The sequence below is a fragment of the Rhipicephalus sanguineus genome, chromosome 4, assembly GCF_013339695.2.
Source record: "Rhipicephalus sanguineus isolate Rsan-2018 chromosome 4, BIME_Rsan_1.4, whole genome shotgun sequence".
Taxonomy (NCBI): Eukaryota; Metazoa; Arthropoda; class Arachnida; order Ixodida; family Ixodidae; genus Rhipicephalus; species Rhipicephalus sanguineus.
Window position 1 is genome coordinate 165,176,175 of NC_051179.1, and position 22,421 is coordinate 165,198,595.

General features: G+C 44.9%; 1 protein-coding gene across 1 annotated transcript; it reads left to right on the forward strand.

The window, feature by feature from the left end:
* Positions 1-2,076: 2,076 nt before the first annotated feature.
* On the forward strand, positions 2,077-17,223 carry LOC119391814 (neprilysin-3). Its single transcript, XM_037659462.1, has 6 exons — positions 2,077-2,134; positions 7,569-7,853; positions 9,408-9,605; positions 10,239-10,471; positions 12,578-12,724; positions 16,885-17,223. Exons 1-6 carry the CDS (start codon positions 2,077-2,079, stop codon positions 17,221-17,223), a joined length of 1,260 nt encoding a protein of 419 aa, XP_037515390.1.
* The last annotated feature ends 5,198 nt before the right edge of the window (positions 17,224-22,421 follow it).

The window sequence follows — 22,421 nt, forward strand, 5'->3', positions numbered from 1 at the left end:
ACATGATACTCTAGCGATAAACTCGAAAAGAAACGCTAAGAGGCAAAAAAGAAGCAGTAAATTCGGCCTCTTACTCTTTATATTCGAGTCTTGCGCTACAACATCATGTTCTTCAGTAAGTGCCAACTCACCCTAAAAATAAAAAAAAAATTGTGGGAAGTAAGCACGATAGCAAAACAACGAGGACACAGATGGAACAGATTGGATGAGATCATGTTGGTTGTTTTGGTCATGATTGTTGACGCAGCGCTGGTTTAATGAATGTGACTGAGTTTGATTGAAACAGGTGCAGCATTTCGCTCATTTTTGATAAGAAACTGGCTTTTTGAGTTCACGTTACAATCAGGAATTGGCCCATTTTAATTCCAACTGTTTTAGCAGTTAAAGATACTTAGGCGTGCTTTACGCTGCCGTGAAATTTAGCACAGTTTCGGTTACTGCGTTTGACTCATTTTGAAAAAAAAAACGCCACGATTAATAATTACAACTAGCACACAAGAAAGCCAAGGAAAGCGTAGGGAATGTTACGTTTATTAATTAAGATGCGAATGTGAGGAAAGGAAAGTTGACGAAAAGCCCGCAGGTTCTGTATCTGCCAGCGGCTAGTTATCTTTTCGTCCACTTTACTTTCTTCGCATCAACGTCCGAATTACTACATATGATATCCCCTCTACTTTCCTTGGCTTTTTTGTCAGCTATTTCTAATAAATGTTAACTTTACCATCTCTGCGTGTACATGCCGCGCGTGCTCCTGTTTTGCTGAGTAAGAAACATCGTTCTTATTCATCAAAACTCACGTACTCGTTCACTTTCGACATATTTGTTCATTTATATTTAGAACTGTATATTGTATTTAGAACTGTATATTGTATGTATATTTATATTTAGAACATGTGGCCATGAGGAAGGGGAAGGTGTTAAAGGGTTCATGAACCACTTTTCCAAGTAATGATCTAATGACCTCATTATCAGAGTTTACTGCCTCCCGAATCGATTGCCGCAAAAATGTCTCGAATCCGTCAAGAACGAGCGGAGTTACGGGGGTTTGGCGCACGCTCTCAGCGCTTTCTCTCTTTTCTCGTCCTGATGAGCGCACTGGAAGCTACACGGGGAGGGATGGCACGGGGGAAAGAAGTTACGTCAGCGCGCGTCATGAAGCGCGATCGCTCTCCCGCTGTGATTCGCGTGCGCGGGTGTGGCTATACCGTGTAAAGTTAGCAGACTGAGGAGTGCGGCGCCGGCAAGTGGCGGCACCCCGTGGAAAGAAGCACATCTGATCTGAACGCCGCTCTCGATTTACGTCGGCTATCAGACAATGAGGATGCTATGTCTTTTGCGACGCGGAAAAGCAGATACGCGACGTCAACCGGCAGGCGCTCCGCCTACCGACGAGAGTGAGAACCGGCCTCTGTTTGAGAAGAGGGCGCCTGAGAAAACAGCAACTTCGCGTTCCGCTTGCAGCCTTTACGCGGCGCGCACGACTGCAATATTTGGCTGAGCAGTTCAAAGCTGTGTCAGCTTTCCGCAGGATGTTTTTATTCAACAAGTCCAAGGGGTGCTTCATGACCCCTTTAAGGCGTTTATTTGACAAGCACTCAGGGACAATACGCAATGACGGCAGTAAAGCCAAAACACGAACTCTCGCGCGAGTGGCGTTCTTTCAGGAGGAGCCGAAAAGGACGACTCACTAGAAGACGCTGGAGAGCGCAACCCTTTACGCAGTTCCAAGGCTTCGCTACAAAGGTATCAAAGCCGGACGAAAAAAATACTGCCAGACGCTTGAGCTTCGACGTCAAGAATGGAACGCAATAGGGGTATTGGGCACCGTTCCCTTCGCCTTCTCGTTCGCTTGTCATACTTTACTTTTAGATGGACAGCTCAGCGGTGCGATGAGGGAACCAACGTCTTGCACCGTGCTTCTCTTGAGGGTTTCACTAGCATTTTCTTTCTACATAACGGTGTTGTGACTCGAATGATTACGTTTTGGGATATCTTCAGTCTTGGTAACTGTGTGCTCTATTATTTACTGCCGCAGTTCACACAGTGGTCAAAAGACGCACTCCGAAAGAAGCCCCCATGTTGTCTGGAACCATTCGTGGACTGGGGCACATGACCGATCCACACGTGACACCAGGTGTGTAGCCTTATCGGTAGTTTCGCCGACTTACGTTTGAACACAATCTAGAGTTGTAAATGATGCGTGAACAATATCACCGATGGTGTTCCAGAAAACCGATATATGTTGGTGTCTACTGTTAAAAGCTGTATTTCAGGTATATTTTCTCTGAAGCGGGGCTGTCACAGAACAAAAAAAAAAACATTTTCTGTACTTTTAGCGAATTCTGCCGCGTGTGACAATGCCGAACACTTTATGCTCAGTCGTACCTCTGGTACAGGAATGAATAGAAGAATAGAAGTTTGGGAGAATTGGTTGTGGTTCCTCAGTGTGCATAGCACAGCGTGCAAATCTCGAACAAAAAAGAAAACAGAATAGAAAAAACGCTGTGAAGCGCTCGCTTACTTTTTGTTTGAAGGCCACCTTTGTGTGATGCAATTACAATAAGTGCATACATAAAAGTGGAGTGTTTATTGGCCCGGTTTAGCGCCCACTGTCAGTGACATTTTTCTTGCTCATTGCGCTAGCGCCTTGTTCAACAATCTTGACGACCCTGCAATGTTTAACGCTTACCACCATGTCGATCAAATTTTACTGCTTGTTAAATGTGGCAGATGCTTCACGAGTGTTTATTTTTTTCTGATACGCTGGCAGTTCTCAGCGAGTATTTGCAGCCGCTACTTATCACGTATGAACTGTCAAATGGTGACAAGTTGCCGTTTCTTGATTCGGTGATTTTTATCGCACCTACCTATGTTTGCTGTATGTATGAGCCAACAAATGGTAAACCACTTTTGCCTTCCAGATCGACCCATTAAAATTAGAACAGCATCGCCAACCTTTGCTTTTTAACGCTTGAACACCACCCTTTCTGTATTCACTCATTTTTTTCCTACATTCGCGTGCTGTGCCTACATCGTCAGGAATGAGCATATCTGACTGTTGCTTTATATTTGCCCTAATGATCCTCTTCTGCTCATTATCCTATTTCAGGTTTGCTACCTGTGCTAATGTTATTATTCTGCACATCTTCGTTGTTGGCAGCGAACTGATGGTACTCGATTTTACTTATAATCGAGCAACTGTTCGTTTCATTTGGTAGTTTATAGTAACTCGCACAATGATGGCATTAGCGAAACACGAACGGTTGGAGAAATTTCATTGGTGCACTTGTCTACTCCATGAAAGGGTGTAGGCGCGCCATTTAGCTATCTATTTATGGAAGACTGAACGTATTATTGCCGTTTTATAGGCACTCGGTACCATTTCATTTTCAGCATATCACACACAGACCCTTTCAGATGAGTTCATGTCGTTTTTTTCAGAATGAAAAATTTAGGAGCCCTGAGAAGAATGGGGGCAAGCGAAGCTTTGCACGGCCGTGCCTGTCCCATAGGTCGGCAAAAAATGTGGCGCTCACTCGGACTCACTCATGTAATATATTTTGCCCTTAGGGCTCACTCGGACTCAGACTCACCTAAATATTACTTACTGGGACTCACTCAGACTCACAGCTCGATCTGAGTCTGAGTGAATCTGAGTGAGTCGATGCATGTCCGTTAGCGTATAAGTAGCTATTTCTATCAGGATGCGAACGCGCTTAAACGCCAATAATCGCATAATCGGTGCTCTACATCTTGTGATGCCAGGTATGACACGGACCGAAAAAACGAGAGACAACACAGGGTGCTGCTCAACCTAACTACTACTTTATTTTGAGAATGGACAGGCTTATGTAAGAGAAAGAAACGAGGAACACGAAAAGGGGGGCGAATTAAGTAATAAAGAAATGGTACGCAAAAAAAGAAAGCATATCAGCCTGTCAAAAAGCGCCAGCGACACGTGTCGTGAGTTACGTATGCAGCAACGTGGTTGCCTCCAAAAACTTAATGTCTTTTTGACAGAACACGATCGTAGTGAGTGCCAACGCACCCTTCGCTGATGTGAACATAAAACGCTTCGGTAATTTCCCTCTCTGTCTGCTCGAAAAAGCACGCCAAAAGTTTTGTGTCATGAATAATCGCCGTGCACTTACATTTTGCGCAGAGAGAAGCCAAATGGCCTAGGTGCGTCAACTGCGAAACAGAGTTATTATGCTCTTTAGAACTCTCATTAATACATCTTCCTGTCGGGCCTACGTACTTCCTATTACACGAGAGGGGAGTGCCATACACAACAGCCTCTCAGCATTCCACAAATATGTTTTTGTGCTTAACACTGCAGCCATTTTCCCTCCTTCCGCTTTCACATTTATTGACTCTTCTGCAAAGCCATTTTAGCTTATTTGGCGCTTTAAGAACATCACGTACGTCAAACTTCGACATTACATTCTTAATTCTGCGAGAGAAATTATGGATGTAAGGGATGACAACCGGTCTTTCCAAGCTCCCACTACAGGCCTCGAGGTTTGTTCCCTCTTACGAGTGGTGACGATTGCAAGGGCCTTTTCAGCAACTGGACAAACAACCTTATCCGAAAAGGACGCCTTTTTCAACCTGATAATTTGTGCTTCAAGGCTGGCCGGTACCATGTGAAAGAAAGACTGCTTGATAGCTAGCTGCACACAAAGCAAAGCTACACATCTTTTTGCCAGTTTGGACTGCCCAGACTCGAACCTAAGTAGTTCCTTATCTCCCCTAGGATTATATGCCCAGCGCATATGATGCTTGTTCAAAATTAAAATTTTAACGTCGAAGAGATGTGGAACACCGTCGGTAGGGGATTCCAACATAAATTCGAGCCCTTCTAGTTGGCTTTCGAACAAGGATAAAACGTTCGTTGAAGGACTATGTTGTTCTTCCATAGGGGCGCAATGAAGATACGTACCTAAAGCAGGCAGAAACACATCGTTCTCGAAGAAGCGGTTCCAGAGATCTGTTTCCGTCGGCCATATACCGATCTGAAACTGCAGGTGCTATAAGAGACCCTACGGAAATACCATCCTTCTGGGAATATAACGACCCTTGGAATTCTGTAAAGGGCAGTCACATAGAGGTTAATCACCATGTGTTATCTTTCTTTTTTTCGGTCCGTGTCATAACTGACGGCGCATCACAAGATGAAGACGTACCAACTAGTCCCTCTTTCATCCTTATTAGCGGTGCTCTACGAAACGCATTTTGATCTCTTACCTTCACATACGATTTATCAGTGATTGCAATCCAATGAAGCCATTTTTATTGAAAGATATAACTCACACGAGATATTTTTATGAAGTCTTTCCTTTTAAAATTTGCGTGGGGGGGGGGAGGCTAAATGCACCCCTATAAACGCCAGTGCGTTGAATTATCTGTGAGAAGTGAATATCAACGTGAGCCACCATAAGGCTAATAGTAATGCTGAACTTGAGTAGTTATCACCCTGATCTACGGCTTTTCTCTCTCCCTTTCTTGCATTCTTTATTTCTTAATTTATTGATTCATTTATTTCGCACTGCCCACTCCCTACTTGCTATGACGTAAGCGTTATAGGTTGCGGCCATCCTTGGATCACTGTTCTGGGTCTGAATCGACATTGGTTCATTCCACGCCAAACGCCCCCACATTTTGGCGCCCATCTCAAATGTTTTCCAAAAAATAGTCGGATTTACTACGTTGAAAACTGTGAACTCCTGGAATGTGTCGGAGAGAAAAAAATGTTTGGTCACGTGCGAGCCTTCCAAATTTTGCGTAATGTCGCCTCATTGATCTTTGTCTGAAAACTTATTCTGAGAGTATTGTTTTTCGCTTAGTTACCACATTTGGATTATATTAGGCAAAGGCGTTTGTGAAACGTTTCCGAAGCTCAATAATATTATTACTATTTCTCCGCCATATACGCCTCCAGAAACTTGCCAAAATCTTTTATTTTTGCATTTTTGTTGCAATATTGCGCTATGTATGAACGTCGCAGCAATCAAAAGTTAGGTTACGGAAGGTATATTTGGCGTTAAAAATATTTTCACGCAGCTGAAGTTTGTAGAATCTTCATTTCAGTTGACAATAGTTGACGCAATTTACACCACGTGGTGCCCCAAATAAAAATCCGCTTTATACCTCAATCGAAAGGAAATGAATAGTTCTTATGTGGCAAGTTTTATTGTAACATTTTTTTTGTTTTAAGTAATAAAATAATTTTCGAAGCTGCCTATTGACGGTTCTCTTCACATTTGTGCACACTGCAGCTTAATAATAATATCTGGCGTTTAACGTGCCAAAACCACGATATGATAATGAAGCACGCCGTAGTGAAGGACTACGGAAATTCAGACCATCTGGTCTTTTTTTAACGTGCACTGACATCGCACAGTACACGGGCCTCTAGCGTTTCGCCTCCATAGAAATGCGACCGCCACGGCCGGGTTCGAAGCCGCGACGTTCGGGTGAGCAGCCGAGCAGCGTAGCCACTAGCCACGGATATTACATGCACTGGTGCGTTGTTGTTAACTGTGTATTATGAAATTATTACTATATTCTGTTCTGTAATGCAAATGTCCATTTAAGTATGTTTGAGTTTTTCTTTTTACTTTGTAATTGTGTTATTTTTACAGTGTCACTTCATATTTTCGTTAGAGCACATTGTGTAATCTTTTCTTCTGTATTGCAATGTACCCTTTACTTTATTTCCGAAAAACAGTATTGTAAACAGTGCGCTATGCACAATGTATACACCATGTATCCACCCTCATGCTGTGCCATGCCAAGAAACAAGGAGGCAGGGACCACTGTCAAGCCGTAATCGCGGCTTTTAGTCCCGCCTCCTTCTCTTTCAAAGGAAAGAAAAATAAAATTTGATTGATTTGATTTGATTGATAGAGTACACCACCGCGGCGGACCATACGACATCTTCCTTGTTGATGCTTTCACATGCTTCAGTTCAATTCACATTGGGGAACCATGGGCGCGCGGCCTAGTGGATGAGGCACTCGCTTACGGACCAGGGGAAGCTAGATTCAAGCCCCTGTCATGGACTGAAAAATTATTTATTTTAGTTATTATTTCCTTGGTGCGCGTAAAATATGGATGAGGAAGGTTTCTTCTGGTATCTTGGGTTTTTCGGAACACCACCGTCGCCATCTTCACGTGTTAGTCAATACAAGCTTCGCTTGAAAAGCTTCACGTCCATATTTGCCAAGCTCAGGTACTTATCCTATCTTAAGACACTCGGAACCAAAAAAAGAAAGAAAAGAACCACGGTACCGACTACCCTGTGCGTTCCTTATAAAAAAATTCCACAAGACCGTCCCTCTTGGCATAATCGGCCCTCGTCCTTGGGCTTATCTAGAAGAGTCGACGTATGTGGTTTTTACAGCTATTGGCGAATATTAGAAGGTAATTAATGCAAGGCGTAGTCGGCACAGTCCTACGGAGCGAATGATTTTTCTCTTAAACTTGTTTTTTTTTTCTGCGTTGTGCGCAACATATTTATCGCGAACACCTAACACTTGACGTGCTCTTCTTTCCGTGTTCGACAGCGAAGTGGTCTACCGTATTTGCCAAGTATACCAGTAACACCTACAACGGGAGCAACACGATCGCGTACCAGAAATACGTCCTGGACATTCTTGTCGATCTGATCAATCACCATTCCGTGGGCGTCGAGGGACTGCGCTACCTGATCGCTTGGAGCATGTTCCGACAGCTGGTGCGCTACACGGAGCCAACACTGCTGTTGGGCAAAAAGACTGCGAGAGAAGCCTGCTACGATGAAGTCCTCGAAGTCATGAAGCTGGCAGTAGTGAGCCCATTCCTGCAAACGAGTACGTTTACATACTTACCTATTAGTCATATTGTCACGTATCATAGCATTCCTAGAAGTATAAAGACAACTGTTCACGATGAATTGCTTACATGCAACGCTTCTTATAAAAGGGCGAGTATTTAGTCCGGGCAAATGTTCTATTGATACTTTAAAAAAATTACACCATCTCTTAATCAAGGGAACCATGAGGGAATGCGAAGCAGCAGTGGGGGCGCAAACCAAGTTTCCGTTGCCTTCACTCGGCGTTTCCGTTAGTGTGTGAAGGTTTGTATTTAGTGCTTGTGTTATCACTACGTTGTGTTTGTGTGTTGTTTTCCGTTAGCGTCGAGTGAACGAGTGGCGCCGACGTTGACGTTACAACTCATCTGAACGGGAGCGAAGCGAGAATGATGGAAGCCGACCGAGCGCGCACGCTTATATACACATGAAATGGGGGAGGAAGAGGAGAGAGTGGGTTACAGGCTGTATTTGGCTGCGGCGCGGCTGCATCACGTGGGAGGAGAGGCTGCGCCGCGGCTCTCGCGCGGTGGAGGAGAGGAGAGAAGGCGACCGAACGCCTGCGTAAAGGAGGAGAGTGGGAGAGAGAGTAGGCGCATGCGGAGTGGCGTGCGGACACCACCGCCGACGCCGGACACAGCCCCGAGCAAAAGCTGCTTCGCATCTAAAATGTTTTCTCATTCGCAGTTTCTCATCGCACTCGTAAAGAGCCGAACGCAAGTGGTTCCCCTTGGTTCCTCTCTTTGCGTGCAGCTCCGGCACTGGCTTTGTCACTCCCTCCTGTTTATCTCCTCGACCCCACTGTCCTTTCTTTCTTTCTCTTTTTTCATTCTCTACGTGCAAGCTTATTCTTCTTCTCTTTTCTCTTGGCGAATACGGGAGGGTGAAAAAGCCGTGCATTAAAACGTTGCCAAGGGAGGTCATCGCTTCCGTAACGAAGACAAGCGCCGCCGTGTTGAAATGTTCGCGCGCCGGTGACATCCCGTGTTCGACGTTTCGCATCACGCCACCAATACAATAAATGACGAGAAATCCGAGTGGCTGATCTGACGAGCACATCTCACAAGTAGAAACACGGCGCTCAAACGAAAGGACAGAGAAAGGACACAGGCCCCGGCGCCGACTAACAACCAGTTGTGGTCGTTAGTCAGCGGCGTGGTCTCTGTCATTTCTTCGTCCCATCGTTTCAGCGCTGTTTTGCTAATTGTAATCACGAACTGAGCATCCCAAATGTGTACCCTGCTGGAGCACATGTCGACTTGTTGAAGTGTTGATTCCAGCGAGATTCTCTGTTCAGTGATTTGTCACTGCTTCAAGCCTCCACCTTGCGCTAAACATCACCAATACTGCCGTTGAGGACCAAAACCGTTTACAACAGGCGAAGTACTCGTAAAATAGTGTGCACTGTGCCGGCTTTGGTCTATTGTAAGCGTGCATAATTCGGGTAAACCACACGTCACCTTGTTTGCAAGCTGAGCATATAAAGCGAACATACACGACAAGAAGCTGTGTTTTGGTAATTTATTGGGTGCCCGAATTTTCTTCTCGGCAACAGTCGTCAAACCGGAAATGGTACGAGAGGCCCAGAGTTTGTTGACCACGATCATCGCGGCCTTCCGAAAAGCCTTGGTTGCATCGCTTTGGCTGACAGGCAAGGCAAGAATCATTGCCCTCAAGAAGATCGATAGGGTGCAGCAACACGTGGGGAGCCCGGGTCGCCGATTGGACCCCGCCTACGTGGAGGAGCTTTATGGTGACAACCTTCTCAGTGGCTTCTCTGTGTTTTTTCGCACTTACAGCGATTAAAATTGCCGTGAAATGCTTTAGGAGTACTATCTTTTGGATATTTAGGAATGTAATGTTACTTTTTAATCAAAAGAGCGAGAAACTGAACAGAAATGGTCAATGCGTTTGCTGAACAGTTAGCGACCCTGCGTCGCAACGGTGGCTCCCGATGCCAGAGCGTCCGAAAGCATGCTCATGCGCATAGCTTGGTTTCTTATGAGAGACCTATGATTGTTACCCTCCCTTACACATATATGAAGGTACTTGAACGTTGAAACCTACTACGTATCCGTACGAGGAACAAATTAAACTGTTCCCGAAATTCAAGTACCAAATTCTCGAATGAAACGCCTAATCAAATTTAAATGATGCTCGAATTGTTTATGCTACTAGGCTCCACTATGAATGTTTCTTTTCATAATCTATATGGCAGGGGATGCGCGGGTCCTGCTTGTGGTATATTTCAGCGTGCATCGTGCGTCTCTTTACGACAAGCCTGTATAAAGTTGAACAGAAAGGTACACATTCGACACCATGATAGGCAAATTGGGGAGTGAGAAGGCTTATATGGTCCGTATTTTTTGTTTATCTCGCGCTACAGCTCCGCTGCCGGACGTGCTTCCGAATAGGTTCTTTGCGTCGTGGAGGAAAGCACTCTCGCTCTCGCGTCACCAACAATGGGCCGACCAACATACATGGCTGTACGACGAAGCGGAAGTGGACGCTGAGTACTCTGTACACTTCAACTCCATAATCATCCCGACAGCGATGCTGCAGCCTCCGTTCTTTTTCTTCGATAGCCCGCCCGCCCTGAACTACGGTGGCATTGGGACGGTGAGTTCCTGGTACCCGATAACCACAGCTGTAGCCGCGTTATTTTGTGTGTGTAAAGAGAGGTATTGGGGGTATGTGCTCACGCGACTCCGAAAAATAATCACTTATATTATTACGTGTTGTCTCGCATATGCTGGCTGTTGTGTTTAGAAAATATTGATTTTTAACGCGATAACGGTAAAGAGCCGATGGCGCAGAAAATGAGGTGTCAGGGTGGCGTCAGCGGCGTTGGTTGTTAGCAAAAAAGCCGGATGGATGTATAAATTGAAAACCAGGGCTCGGGACGAAATTGAACCCATGTATTCTGCGTCTCTCTCAAGTATTTTACCACACGGCCACGCCACTGCATGAAACTACTTCGCAAGAAGACACTATACAATCGTCAATTTGGGCTAGGAGTCACGCTAATGGCACATTCACACTTGAGAATCGAGGAGAAAGCTAAAACGCCGGAGCGGCCGGAAAACCGCGTTCGCGCGTGTCGAAAACGTTCACATTTGTTCTGCCCCTCCTGCATGCAGTCGCCACCGCCTTTACCACTTCGAGAATTCATTCTATTTTGCCCGTTCAAGCTGAGCATTTATTTCCTTACCGAATTCAAGTAATGCATGCAAAACACGGAAAAGAAACAGCTTTCACCTTTTCAAACCGTTGTTTCGGGAGATGCACCAGCAGAAACTTGCTGCACGGCAGCAGCGGCGGCCGCGGATTCACCCGGCAGTGCAAAAGCGAGATGCGTTGGGACACGCCGACTTGTTGCTGCTTTAATTTCTGGGAATTCCAGTCTTCTCGGCAATCTTAATCCAAACCAGGCTCTCGAAGAACGCGTCCTTGTCGAGGCTGTGAGTTTTGTCATGTTGCACGGGTAGTCTGCAATTGCGTCGATGCGAGCCGCCGCCGAAGCTCTGGCCGCCATGTTGAATTTGCCGCCGGCCGTTGTTTACATTACGTGGTTTAAGCTAGTGCTGCCAAAGTATGGCTTCCCGTGAAGCGGAAAAGCGATCGGCTTTCGTGTGGCGAAAAATGAGACATCCGACCGATTTAATCGCATCGGGCTCGCCGCGTGATTTTGCAGTCGCTTAGGCGGCGAAGCGAGTGAACTTCCGGTGAGTTTTGCCGCTTTCGCCCTCCTTATAGGACAAGTGAGAACGCGCCTTAAAAGATGTCATGTTGCGTGACAGAAGCGAATAATTACACTCGGCACCAAAACATGCCACATGCATAACCAGTTAATGGTGAAAAGCTCGAAAGCAATACAAATGGCTGAACTATAATTTATAGCCATCGTAGCCATCGCTCAGCCTCAGAATTAACGAATCCGTAGATGCTCGTACTGCTTTCGCAACTGTAATTGCGCTTGGCGCCCAAGACGAGTTTACACCGGCCGATGTCAAGTGCACAAGCCGTTCCTTCCCTCATGGCATGGCGGATGGTGACGAGCGACAAGCCAAGCATGGCAAGAGAATGAGAAGGTTAGACGAACGGGGCCTCAAAATGCTGTCGAGTTCTAATCGCAAAGTCGAAACCTAAGCGTCCTCCAAATCTCTTCATAAAAAGGTAATATTCTGGTACCTTTCGTCTTCACGTACGAGCTATACGTCGCTGCGGAAATATTTTGTCGTTGGTCAAGCTACATTAGAATTAAGAATTAAAAAACGACTTATTATTACATTTTTAATTAGCATCTTGGGAGAAGATCCTTTTATGGAGAAAGTGGAGGGCTCGGTATCAAATGGCATCCGCATTACTCGAAATGCGATAAGTGGCTCGTTATTTCGCGCGCTCGTAATCGAATAATAATGCAACGATCCGGGTGATATCGACATAGTTCGCACCGAGCATTCAGGGAACGTGGTCGCTCTCGCACGTTAGAATGGGATTTTCAGTAACAAAGTGATAAACTTTGAATCGGTGCACATCCCGGAGTATTTTGCCGTAGAAAGTAAAATATCTGTACATGTGCGTGCGTGCTTTTTCAAAACCACGGAGATCCCGCATCACGAAAGCAGGCCAAGCGTCTGGAAATTGTTGGTCTCATTTAAAGTATCCCGCATTGCGTTTTAACCGCTTCCTCGCACATAAATCGGGATATGCTTTTTTTGGCAGATAATGGGCCACGAAATCATGCATGGCTATGACGTTCAGGGCTCCAATTACGACGAGAGAAGCCACTTCGATCCCTGGAGAACGGAACAGATCGGAGAGGAGTACACCAATAGAACATTCTGCATACGACGATCACATAGAGCTGCTGTGAGTATATGCGCTATGTTTCTAATCGGCAACTCTTTTGTGTACTCCCTCAAGGAACGTTTTGCCATCAAAGAATTGCAGGTGTGACTGACAGCCAAACTAGCAGTACGCAAGCAGCCTTCAGGCTACATAGGTAGTCATGTTCAATGAGGGACGATTCAAATTATGCCACTTTGCGAATAAAATGGTGCTACCGTGCATGCAAGATAATTAAATGACAAAATAATAAAATAGTAGTAAAATAAAATTGGGAAGGAAGGACGGCTTGCTTCGCTTTTTCCAGCCAATGATGTAACGTGGCAATGAAGCACTGCAACGTTCTGCTTACTTTCACAACAGTCGCGATTTGGCAAACTCGGTTGCTATGGAGACGAATCAAGATTGAAAAGGAGAAGCGGGGGCAATTACGAAGGAGCCATTTGCTTGGCCACTCGCCACCACCGTTCTTCTCACCGTGTCAGCGTTTTGAATTAAAGATCTCGCATTGCAGGGAAAAAGTACCACCTATGGCGGTGCACGTGCAAACATGTCGATTTAGTTAGCAAATGTTTACAGCTGCTTGCATGGCCATATGAATGGAGTACAGTTGTATTTTGCAAGTGTCAGAAAGCAGTCTTGAAAATATATGATTACAGTGACGATTAACATCAATAACACCTGTATGGAATATTTTCATATATCCAGACAGCTACGACGATCGCAAAACACAGCCTTCAGTCACATAGCATTAGTGAAAATAACAAAGCAACAATCATTTCAGACTACACATAAAATTACGTATACGATGAGACGTGTAGATTATGTAGAGTTGATATTTCATAGACATCAGTAAATCTGAAACGATTTATAATGAAACGGGTGGGCATGCATATGTACAGTCGTGAGTAATGTGAGATGCAACACCGAAATTAGTTTTTAAAGGTCGCAGCGGCCAAACCCATTTCACCAGCGCAAAAGTGTCCTTAACACTAAATTCTCAAGCGGAAAGCTTTCTCCTGAATTTCAGTACGTTCCTTTGATATCGCTGCATTAGAAGTAATCGTTGACTATAACATGAGGCCGGTGTTCCCGGTCATATTGCTCCCAACTATACATTACATTCTCACAGATAAAAAATGAATGAAGCGTCAATATTGTGCGCAAGTAGGTGGCAATATTGGAAATTACAGCCCAAGCATCATCCTTCCAAAACCAGGCAGGCCAAAACACAGCTTCCCACGCTAATCAGTGATCGCCAAGTAAGGACAAAAGCATTCTTAAAATAATTCACCTGCTCCAAGGAATACTTCAGCTGAAAGAATCGATAAAAGGTCAGGGTACAGTCGCAGTAGGCTTGGGGAAATAGCTTCTTGACGAAGGCCACGAAGCTGTTGCGCCATAGGCAGAAGGCACCACCAATAGTGGGAAGCGGCGCAAAGTGGGGCCAAGAATACCAACCCTGGAGTAACGAAGCGATTAGTTTTGATACCGCCAAAGTGGACATGCATAGCCCTCTTGAAAAACTGAGCAATGTACAAATTGCATCAGAGCGTGCTGATTCATATCCTGAAAAGGTCAGTTCGGATATGTTGCTCACTGGACCCTAACGCATCGCTCCAAGCGGTCGCGAGTGTGGAGCACACTCAATACATCATCATCATCATGACTAGCCTGACTGCGCCAAATTCAGGGAAATGGCCTCTCCCACGTTCCGTCAATCAACCCGGCCCTGCGCTTGTTGCGAGCGCGTTATACCCGCGAACTTAATCTCATCTGGCCACCTAGCTTTCTCTCTCGCCCTAATGTATCAGCATTCTCTTCGAATCCAAGCCTCTTGCTTTTAATGACCAGCGGTTATCTGGCCTACGCGCTACATGCCTTGCCCATGCGCATTTAAATGCGATAGCGTTAGAGAGCTCGTTTCGCAAAAATTCCGCCGTCGGTGACGGCGTCGCTTGTGAGCGACAAATCGTCCGTGACCGAAAGATAGAGAAAGATGCAAAAAATAAAATAAACAATAAAAATCTCCGGCCCTATTGAGGATCGAATTCGGGCCGTTTGCGTGGCAAGCAGGTGTCCTACCACAAAGCCACAATGTTACTTGCAACTGCTTCGCAAAAAGCACTACATAAATGCCATGTAGTGGAAGGAGTTGTTTCAACGCATTTTGTTCGGCAGGTGTCACGACGAAAATGAGCCCATTCGGCGATTTGTAGGCGCATTGGCGAGGCCATAGAGCTGCATTTTTCGCGCGACGCCATGCTTCGAAAAAAGCCTGGATAATGCAGCCATCGCTGCTAAAAACACACATAAACTTGCAAACAGCTCCAAAAATGCACAACCATGTCCATCTAGCAGAAAACATATCAAGCAAATGAGATAATGTGCTGCTATCTGTGAGGCATTGTGAGAAACATGTCTCCGCTCTAGTACAGGGAAGTGCTTTAGATCGAAAACCTGTACGATCACTATAGATACATCGCGCGCGCGCGTGTGTGTGTCTGTGTGCGTGTGTGTGTGTGTGTAACAACGCACATTAATAAGTATGCACTTGGTGGTTGAAGTGCACACTAGGGGCTGGATTTCGCTATCGTGTTCAACTCTGCAAGGCGAGGCTTAAGGGTCCCACAATTTATTTTCTTCTTGATTGCGACTAAGATGCAATTAACCCCCTTTTGTTCCCGACCCACTCTGCTCTCGTCTTGTACATTAAGGTTATACTTATCATTTTCCTTTCCACTGCTCGCTGCATCGTCCTCAATCTAAGTTCAATCCTCTTTGTAAGTCTCCAGGTCTCTGCTCCCTAGGTAAGTACCGGTAAAATGCAGCTGTTATATACTTTCCCCTCGAGGTATACTGGTAAACTAACATTCGTGATTTGAGAGTACCAGGCCGAATGTGCTCCACTCCATTCTTATTCTTCTGTGTAGTTCAGTCTCATGGTTCAGCTCTGCGGTCACTACCTGCCCTACGTAGACGTATTCCTTTACTATTTCCAGTGCCTCGCTACCTATCGCAAATAGCTGCTCTATTGCGAGATTGTTGCACATTAGTTTTCTTCATATTAAATTTCAGACCTACCGTTCTTCTTTTCTTGTCCGATTCAGTAAATATGAGGTGCCGTTTGCCCCTTCAGTTGCTCAATAATGCAATGTAATCAGCGAATCAAAGCACACCATTGCAGTAGAGTACCTTTGTAACCTGATATTCACGATTCACCCCATGCAAGCCGCCACCAAAGCTCACGAAGGCGGCCAGCTATAGAAAACTTGCCGTTAGTTCTCCGCGACACGTAAGTGAAGCGAGCCCGTCGTGCCAGAAGAACTAACGCGAGCAACAATACAGCTTGTGTGCTGACAATGATCGTCTGAAGCACATCTACAATCGGAGAGGTCGACTGGAATTGGGGAAGAAATGCAACAGCTGCTGTACAGAATTGAACTAGGGCTAATGATTGCGAACTGGTGTTGAGATACGCATTAGGCATGAACTGCCGAAAATGTGCGATCACAAGTTTTTTCAAGAAAACTTGAGTAGGGATACAATACCGCGCACCGGGCGAAGAAGAAGAGCAGTGTTTGCTGTTCAGAAAAATTTGCGGCAGAAATGAAATATAGGCGAGTTACTTTTCGCGTTATACGTACCACAACTACAAGTAAAATTTAAAGTAATTTTCGGGCATCCTCTAGAAGGGTACATAGGGCAAGTTGTCGGTAATGAGTATTTCACGTATGCAGAAGGAAAATGAACTTTATTTGCGAGTATTTAGAAAACACGGGGAGCATTTAGTACAATGTGACTCCTCCAGTATACGCTCGTTGTAAAATATATAATATGTATAGGTTACGTTTAGCAATCGCTGTGTTTAAAGGAACTACTTCTGAAAACAGCTTGGCATGGTTGTATATTGAGCAATATGCGCGTGTCCAACTGGGTCGTGGTCCTTACACATATGAGGTTATGTATCTTGTGGCGTGTTTTCTGAACTGTGTAAATCCTGCTTTCTTATGCTGTTTTTTTTTTTCAAATTTGAAATAGGTACCTTAGAGATAGGCCAGGGTAACAGTCTACAGCACCAGAGTTGACTATGTTAACGTAAAACCTCCCACCTTAATTTCTACCTTCGTAAATCATGAGCTTTGAACTCGCTTATAGACGTTTGCCTTGAACTTTAATTGCAGCTAAGGATGAGGTCCGAACAGGAGATGGTAAACGACACGCTGGACTCGGAGAACTTGGCCGACTTCGTGGGCACCCTGACCGCGTACGCGGCCTTCGCCTCGTTGCCCCCGCCAGAGCGGGACATCGAGCTGTCGGGCCTCAACATGACGGCCGAGCAGATCTTCTTTATCAGCCGTTGCGTGCAGTGGTGCGAGCAGGAACCCTTAATCGGGGATCGGTATGCGCCGAGCCGATCCCGCTGTTTAGTGCCACTCATGAACATGCCACAATTCTCCGCGGCGTTCGCCTGCCCTTCGGGGACACCCATGAACCCGCGGAAGAAGTGCACTTTCTGGTAGTGCAAGCGACTTCTACATTTGTGCTAATAGATATACATTGCGTGATCGATTTCACAATTGCGAATTCTTAACAATCCCATTTTTGGGGGTTAGATGCTGATTTAGGCTTTTACTTTTAAAAGGAGAAAGAAGTGAAATAATGAATCAATTTTGGTTAATAAATTGTACTTTGGTAACTAATTTTGTTATTTTTACCATCATAGGTTTATAAATAGAACAGAAAATCAACTCCAAAGCTTCCTTTGTAAATTTCGTGCCGAAACCTCCGCGCGTGACGTCACGGATTTCAATTTGTGTTTTAATTGCGAAAGAATTCTACGAGAACCTTTGGCACTTTGGGCGTTTCTATTTACGGATCTATCTATCTAGCCGCCTACGTCTGGGTACTCTAGTGATCGCCTCTTTAACTTGGGGTAGACCAAAATTGGTCATGAGAGGGTAAGGGGATTTGACGAATATGACTGTCTGGTCATGATATGAATGATGCGAAAATCCTGTAGCGTACGTTGTCAAACCTTCCTGCGGATACGTGTTGCACATACCCGTTTACTACGGGCCGCGGTGTACAGATATGCGCCAGAGGTGATCGACAGTTTATTTCTACCAAGGAACGGTGAGAACAGATATTGGTAATTTAAATACGCGAGCGTTAAGAAAAACTGGCATCGGCAGCTTTGACCCGACGAATGCAAAGAATAAAAATTGCGATCCCAGCAGGAATTGAACCCAAGCATTCTAGGTGGCAATCACGTATTCTACCGCAGAGCCATGCCAGGTCTCGAAATTGCTTTGGAAACACACCCTATGCAGGTATAATGTCGGTGTAACGTCAATTGTGGTTCTGGTGAGGGCTATCAAATTTTCTAACACAGCAATAGACATATGTACTCCTACTATACGGGCATCATGTCAGGTTAACGTATGTGGTTCTCGTGATGGCACTACTTTTATAGTTGTCTAATAAACATTTATATTCCTGTGATTCAGCAAGCTATATTCGAGCGTTGCTCGACCACGAAGGAATTTGCTAACTATGCAGCATGTACATTTCCGCAGAAAATTGCATCGGTCGTTTTCGAATGTCATCTACAAGGTAACAAAACGCACTTGACGCTAAAGTGATTATGAGAAATGCATAGCTCACCTTATTTGATTAACAAACTGAGCACAGCACAAAAATACAGTAATGGGAAACAGATGATAGTATGCCGTCTCGTTGGTTTTATTCAGTTGAGGTTAAGCTTTCTTTTGTAAATACTTGGTTCCACTTACGAGAAACAACTTGTATAAACACGATAAGGCGGAACCCCTTGAAACCTATGACAGTAGAGGAAGATGCAGGTAAGACATTAGAAAACTCAGTACCTGTGGAAAAATAGTTTAAAAGGGCTCGTGAGGACGCTCATGAGAAAAATGCCGTACTTGGTGTTATGTTTCTCAAGTCCCCTTCCTAACATCTTAAGATTTTTTCTTATAATTTTCTTTATGATAATGCAAACTCAACTTAGTTATTTTACTAAGTCCTAAGCAGAACTTTTCTTGCTGTATACTCTAGGCATGCTCGAATTATTTAGCATTGTCTTCAACATCGCCTTCACATAACAGTAAACTCGAATAAAATATATATTGAAAGTAGTAGCAATAACGCAGACAGTTAATAAATAAGAATAAAGCCGATAACTTATTTTAGCAGCAGGTTTCGAAAGGTATATTACAGTAAACAGACGGGCAAAAATATAGACAGGCCTAGGGAATGTATGGAATGCAGACGGAGGGCAGCAAGGAGAGCACTTGTGCTAAGAATGAAGTTATGCTAAGAGAACTTCTTATATAATTTAGCAGGTGAACAAAGGTACAGTGTGCTAAGATATCTTCTGTCGCGTGAGTGCTTCTCCTGTGGCATCTAGCATTGGCAGCGATGGAATGACAGAATCTCATTCGCATATAAGTCAATATCATCGTATATAAGTCAAGCTTACATCCACGACATATTTCACATCGCTTACGTGTGAAAGCCGCGAGACGCGAAGCAACCTCATCCTTGCGTTCATGAGACTTTGCAACGAAGCACGATGCAATACAACGTTTGATAACAACACCATCGCAGCATCAGACATTAAACGAAAGACGCCGCACGCATTGAAGTACGCAACACATTACAGCGACTACAAATAAGTGTCGCGGAAGCAGCACAAACAAAAAGAAAAAAAAAAAACAACGAGGTCGGCTGCGCGTAGACGTTTGCGTGCTTGTTTTTGTCGAGATGGTTCGAGCGCCATCACGTGACTCTGCTCCACGAATAGGGACGCGTGGATCTAATCGCTTGTGCTTGCCGGCGCACTCTGGCAGAACGATAAAGGAGTGTCACCCCCGTATTCACAACCGCTCCTCGACTCGACCCTTCACTCGAAACGCTCCTTGAGGGCCGTTTTCCGATTCACAAATCGCCCTTCACTGGAAACGCACCTCGACTTGAGGAAATCTCGAGTGTTTCACTTGAGATTGTCAAGGTAGCGCGGGAGCTACCTTGAATCGTTCCTTGAGTGAAATTTCGGCGTCAGCGCGTGGCCTCCGAGATAGCGGGCCGCGCGCTCGCCATTTCGAAGGGCACGGTGAGCGTGGCATCCATGCGGTGCGTCTGGTGCGTCGCTCACTTGTCCTGCATTTCCCGATGGATCAAGCTGCCGCCCTGCCGCTGCCTTTTTGCTTTCGACAGTGAAGGTGCACATTTACTATGGTGCTGTTTTCGAGTGGTTCGGCAACGGCTCAGGTATACTGTGGCTGCTGTGGCTCCGAGAGATGCGGGCATGATGTCAAGAGGACCGCGCTCTTGTGCCGTGATGTGTTGCATTCCGTGCATGAGCCAATGGATTACCTGCTTTCGGATAGTCATCGTGCGAGTGTTCCAAGTCTTACTATGGTCGCCAGTGCTTTCATGTGTATTTCGTTGAAGACCTTACGCCGAATCAGTTCAAGCCCTGTGCGAAAGACTGCTCGATAGCGAAAGGAAAGTGAAAGAGCGAACTTTTCTCCAAATAATGGGTGAATTATTCATGCTAGCTTCATGGGTGCGTACCTGACTATTCATGCGCCGGCATTCACCGCACACCTGAGAGGCTTTCGCTCATTTAAATCTTCACTACCCTAACCGAAATACGAAGAAGCATACCTCTGCAAGGAGATCTGTATCAACGTGAAGGTGTGTTCTTCTATTTTGTTTTTCACACTTTCCCTGTGTTTGATCAGATCCATATTTGGCATGGTTTATGGAAAACAAAAGACAATGTAATGGGGTACAACGAGTGTGCAGTTGCTAGTATTGAAAGCTATAACTACGTAATTCGTAGCTTCGTTATACAGTATTTATGTAGCCCACAATATCTATGGACGTCCAAGCCTACCTATATGAAATTAACCAGGTGGTGGTGCAGTATGAAACCCGCATGTGTGCAAAAATGCGTGAAACGTATCAAAACACAAAAGATACAGCAGAGAAATGAATGAATGTTTTATTTTCAAGCTTAATAACACTGCTTCTAATTAAGCAATGACGGCAAATTTTAAGAAAACAATAGCACACGCAGTGTAATTGTAGACGCTTGAGCCATTATATAATGAAGCTAATGGGGGTTAGATAGTCATACTTCTGCTCAGATGCACAAGTGCCTGGCCCAAAAATGTATCAAAATAGTGAAAGCTCATTAGGTCAACAAAAGACATGCCTGTTCTTCAAGGCGAGAAGTACTGAAGAATGTGTGTAGAACGAGAAGTAAAGAAAAATGCAGCTTTGATGTACCCCTTTGATGTATTTATAACCCCTTTCTTTTGTGCAGGAACCTGGCTGCTGAGACTAGAAGATACACCAACACTCTTTACAAATGTACAGTATTTGCAGCGTTTGCATGACTGTATACAAATGAAGAAAAGCTCCAGTTAATAGCTGCACTGCATGGATTAGTCACACTAGTGTGGCTACCACCTGTATCTTCTTTATGATGTCCTACGAGCTCGAATTTCATGACAGTATGTAGGCTGCATATGCTTTATTGACGGACACCTTGCAGCTTTACACACTTGTATTTTGTCACCTACGTTATTCTTCATCAAGGACATATAATAAAAATTCATTTACCGTTTGCAATTGACTTAGAGTTATCTCTGTGCTTTCGTGTTCGGACAGGATCGCAAAAACCTCATCTGCTCTGATTATATAGAAAAAGCAGTTCTACAACAATCAAACACGTTCTATAGAATGCAGCACTGTTCCTCTTCCATGGAAGGGAGGTGGCGCGGTTCCAACAGGTAGGCAAGCTGATTTTGCTTGATAGCGTATATTTACAAATATTTACACGGTTCTTGTGACCAGAAGGAGCTGCAATGACTGCGAAGCCCTTGAGAATCTTTCATCATTTTGGTGCTGTCGTCTTCGTTGAATCAGCAGAGTAAACTACTCTGCTTCTTTGCAACACATCCGCCCAGGTTGAGTGCGTCCACACGGTCGTCGTTAAGGCAGAACAGCAGTAAAATGCAGAAACGGCTTCAGTCTCGTGATGTGCAGAATAGCAAAAGATGCTCTGGAATGCCAAAGCGTCCCTATACAGCACAGACGCCGATGCCCTCCTCAGCAGGTATTCCCGGGGGTCACAAACTGAAAATGAATGCCAAAACATCAGTACACAGGGCAGTCGTGCACTAATTAAAGGCTGCCTGCGCTTCCAAAATAAAAGAAAGGACAAACATTTTAAAATATGGCCGTTGCGTCCATTAGAAGTAGTCACGCTAGGTGCATCGACAAATGCACGGCGAATAGAAAAACGTTTATGGAAGTAATGAACTGCTCACTTATGCATCATCCGAATATTAAAACTTTGCATAAAGTATACCTGATGTCAAGAAACGCTGTTAAGAAGAAACCAAACACACATCAGTCCAAGTTAACCGACAACATACGCCTGCCAATTAAAAAAAAGGACTTTAAAACACTGCTTCCGTCGATAGTGGAGAAAACACAAGCGAATGCTTTCCTCAACCTGCGTTACAGTCTAATTTGAACGCTCTACCACATGCATAGCATACGTACTCCTTAACGCGACACTGGGATAACTATGAGTAGCAGCTGCGAGCAGTCTCTACCGCATTTGTAAAATAAACTAAGCGGAACCACTACCAGTGTCGCGTTAAATGTCTCAGGAAATGAA

Excerpts from the sequence above, each read along its gene's own strand:
- LOC119391814 (XM_037659462.1), top strand. The coding sequence starts at position 2,077 with ATGTTGTCTGGAACCATTCGTGGACTGGGGCACATGACCGATCCACAC. Across the intron at positions 10,472-12,577 it reads ACTACGGTGGCATTGGGACG|ATAATGGGCCACGAAATCAT; the intron begins GTGAGTTCCTGG and ends TTTTTTTGGCAG. Across the intron at positions 12,725-16,884 it reads GACGATCACATAGAGCTGCT|CTAAGGATGAGGTCCGAACA; the intron begins GTGAGTATATGC and ends CTTTAATTGCAG.